The sequence below is a fragment of the Marmota marmota genome, unplaced genomic scaffold, assembly GCF_001458135.2.
Source record: "Marmota marmota marmota unplaced genomic scaffold, marMar, whole genome shotgun sequence".
NCBI lineage: Eukaryota > Metazoa > Chordata > Mammalia > Rodentia > Sciuridae > Marmota > Marmota marmota.
Window position 1 is genome coordinate 29,664,260 of NW_026000174.1, and position 4,300 is coordinate 29,668,559.

The window sequence follows — 4,300 nt, forward strand, 5'->3', positions numbered from 1 at the left end:
CTCTCCTTATATCAAAGAAGACATTTGGCATTTATTTTTTAGGGATTGGCTAGCTTCACTTAGCATAATCTGCTCTAGTGCCATCCATTTCCCTGCAAATTCCATGATTTTGTCATTTTTTAGTGCAGAGTAATACTCCATTGTGTATAAATGCCACATTTTTTTATCCATTCATCTATTGAAGGGCATCTAGGTTGGTTCCACAGTCTAGCTATTGTGAATTGTGCTGCTATGAACATTGTTGTAGCAGTGTCTCTATAGCACGCTCTTTTAAAGTCTTTAGGGAATAGTCCAAGAAGGGGAATAGCTGGGTCAAATGGTGGTTCCATTCCCAGCCTTCCAAGGAATCTCCATACTGCTTTCCAAATTGGCTGCACCAATTTGCAGTCCCACCAGCAATGTACAAGTGTATTAAGGTCAACTCTTAAGATCTATGTCTGTATTACATGAAGTTAGCTTTTACCTACAGAACAAGTGGTAAAGCCAGTATGGCATGTCCCCAAAGGTGATATTGAGGAAAATAGGATAATAAGGGAAAATGATTTAAAATATTAAAGTTTTTATTATTATTAGATGAAATCAACTGAAACCTGGTAATTAAGTTTTTAAGAAAATCAGGTGCTTATTGTTCTTTTACTTTATATCCAATAACTGCATCCATAATGTTTGCTCTTCTTTTTAAAATTTCCCGGAAACGTTGAGGTAAGAACTTTTCCAAGATAAGTAAAAAGTTTAGAGAGGATGGAACCAAAACCATCCTTTTCTCAGTCAGGATCCCATTCATTAGCTTCTTTACCACTTCCTCAGGTTCCCGGGTGGGTCCCAAATTGCTGCTTGGATTTTTGATAAGACAGTGTTTATGAAATTAGGACAAAAACAGGTTGTTTTGATTCCATTTTTTTTGAAGGCATTCAGTTCTTCAGTCAAAGCTCCATGAAATCCAACAGCAGCAAATTTACTTGAACAATAAGCCAGTAAGAAGGGAACCCCAATTAGCCCAGCTGCTGAAGCCACAGTGACAATGTGACCATCATTATTCTTCATCATCGATGGGAGAAATGCCTTTGTAGTCCAAAAATGTGCAAGTGTATTGACTGCAAAGGTCTTTTCAATTTGAGAGTCTTGTGTAGAAAACAAATCTGATGTGTAGACTACACCAGCATTATTTACTAAAATACTAATATCTCCAATTTCTGTTTTCACCTTCTTTGCAGAGTTGTAAACATCTTCTCGGTTACTGCAGTCTACTATAAAGGAATGAGCCTGGGCACTCAGTTTTCTGCATTCAGCTGCAGTTTCCTCTATGCCATACTTATTGATATCCCAGAAAACCAGTTTGCTTTTAAGTTTGGCAAATTCATAGGCAGTCAGCCTCCCAATTCCATATCCAGCTACAGTAATCAGGACGATTTCTCCAGTGACTGATTTTCCTTTTTTAGGAATAAAAAGCTTGACAAAAGATTCTAAATAGAAAATGAACAGTAAGGGCAGAAGCAGGACTAACTCCACAAGGAAATTCATCTTTTCTGTCGCTGTGAGCTTTGGTTATGTTTTCTTTTACCAAACAGTCTAAACAGCTTTGGAGAGCTGAGTGGTCAAAGACCCCATCAATGGAGTCTTATACAACAGGTTGAAACTTAACAGACTCTCAGGATAGGTTTTGTTTTTCTATCCTAGATCAGGAGAAACAACTCATTTGATAGAGGTAGGAAGTCTACTTCTGTTTTGATAACCCATTTATTGGGAACGCACTATATTATGTCCAGGTACCATGTTAGTCTCTTTACAAAGAGTATCTCATTATTCTTATAACAACCCTATATTATAGATGTTATTATTAACCCTAATATATGGTTGAGGTAATAGAGGTATAAGAGGTCAAGCCACTTGTGTGAAAATACATAATAAGAGGCATAGATGGGATCTGAGAAAGCCAAAGTCTGGCCTGTCATTCCTCAAGGTGGGAGGACAGAGAGCGATAAAGGCAGCTACAAAGTTGGCAAGAATTAATGTTTCTCTCAAGGTTAAGCTGGAGCAATGGAGTGTCTTAATGACTCTTCTTTGAGTGACTACTGCTTTCTTACTGAGAAACCTCCTTTTCTAAAATCATAGACTAACAGAAAATTTGTTGTTTGAAGTACTGTCAATTAAAGGGAAACAGATTATGTTTGCCTAGAGGTTCTAAGTCACTTTGATAATTGGGAAGTTGCCTTGATTTCCAGGCTAAGTGCACAGTTTCAGATAAGTTACAGATACAACATCCCATCCCTATCTTAACTTTGTAGTATCCAAGGAAACTTGATCCTTAGTCCACTAACTGTCCAAACCTATGTTAACCTGTCTACAAATAGCTGTTTCACTTTGAACTTATCAAAACACTACTTACCTCAATGACACCTGAATTCTACCTTTTTACCAAATTCTTTGTCTAATGAGATGCTTTATGGTTCTTCTAGTGTAGATTCTTCCTCATAGCAAGGTGTCAGTTAACATGACTGTCACCTACCAGCTTGTCTCTGGTGGTCTTCAGCTGATTAGGCTAGAACAGATTTGAATCCAGGTTTTCTTGTGGCAGAATCTAAAGTTTAAACACTAGATTAATCTGGAAATTATCTAATATATATGTTACATATCTTGTCAATGATCTTCAAAGATCACCAGGAACATTCCTGTAGTCTAACAAGTTTGGTTATTACTAACTGCAACAGCAGAGAACACACTGTATGGGGAATTGGGGGCCTTTCAGTAAGAACAACTCCTTCTTACTAAAGGACTTATTCAGGACTTAAGTAAGGTGGTTGGATGATTTAGGATAGGGTACAAAGGGTACAAATCACTCTGGATGTGACATATCAAAAAGCAGGGACAGCTGGGCATGGTGGCGCATACCTGTAATTCCAGTGGCTCAGGAGGCTGAAGCAGGAGAATCCCGAGTTCAAAGCCAGCCTCAGCAAAATGAGGCTAAGAAATTCAGTGAGACCCTGTCTCTAAATAAAATACAAAATAGGGCTGGGGATGTAGCTCAGTAGTGGAGTGCCTCCAAGTTCAATCCCCAGTAACCACCCCCTGCCCCCCAAATCAGCAACAAATCTGATTGAGTGTCTCAATAAATCTTACCCATAGGGAAGACAACCTAAATTGAGATTAATTGGTAAAGAAGCATCAAACACTCATTAGACAGGAGAGCAGGATGTTGGTTTGTGGCTTGAACAATGTTCATGTTTTGTCTGTGGTTGGACATGATTACAGAGTGTCTTGCTTTGCCTTGGTTTGTTATAGTCCTGGGTGGCCTGTCTGCTGTTGATGTTTTATGAAATAGTTTATATTTAATAGGAAACATCAAGACTTAGCTGAGAGGCTGGGATAAGTAGAACTTCCTTAGTATGCACAGAGCCCTGAGTTCAATCCCCAACAACAAGGTCCAGCAGCTGATAGTGCGGTCCAACTCCTGAATGTCAGGGAATACTCTTTCTTGGAAGCCAGATATATGTATGTATGTATATTTGTGCACATGTATGTATCTGTATAAAAATCATTTAAAATTATAACTCCTACATTCAAACAAAAGCAAACTTATATTTGGTGTGTTTTCCCATTAGGAGTGGCATACACATTCACAGCTTGGATATTGGCTATATTTTTTTTGTGTGTGGTATGTGTATAAATATTTACTTTACTGAATATGTAACACATTCAGATGGTTTAATTTTTTTTAAGTACACAGAGAAAAATATTCTATTTATGTTCCTCATCTGTTCAGTTCCCACTGGCTCTAAAACAGGTAACTACTATCAGTAGTTTCTTATGTATCTTTCCAGATAATGTTATTTACATAAATAACACATAGGAATATGGATATATTTTTCTTCTTGTTTAAACTTAAAGAAAAAGATAAACATAATTTTATATCTTGCTTTTCTATTAATTCATCTAGAAGATCTTTCCATAAAGTACATAGCTTCCTCATTCTCAAGGCAGTTTTGTTTGAGCTATAATTTATTTAAAGTTACACATTTTATCTGTTTTCAGTCTCTTGATATCACAAAAACAATTGCAACGAATACACTTGTACACACATTATTTCACACATGGGGGACACATCCTTAGAATAACTTCCTCTAAAGGAAATTGTGTTGAAAGTGTAAGTTTGCAATTTTGAAAGATGTTGCCAAAGTCCTCTAATGGGCTTATAGAAATTTACAATCTTATCAGTGGAGTAAGTAAGTGTCTGTTTTTCCACAGCTTCACCAATAGTGTTACCAAATTGTCTGGGTTGTTTTTTTTTTTTTTTTTTTTTTTT

The 4,300-nt window shown here is 36.9% G+C and overlaps 1 protein-coding gene across 1 annotated transcript; it reads right to left on the reverse strand.

Annotated features, from left to right (window-relative positions):
• Positions 1-486: 486 nt before the first annotated feature.
• On the reverse strand, positions 487-1,610 carry LOC107135677 (estradiol 17-beta-dehydrogenase 11-like). The gene is given in 2 exon segments (XM_015477672.2): positions 487-852; positions 855-1,610. Coding segments are annotated over 2 exon segments (897 nt in total). The 5' UTR covers positions 1,522-1,610; the 3' UTR covers positions 487-622.
• Positions 1,611-4,300: the final 2,690 nt, after the last annotated feature.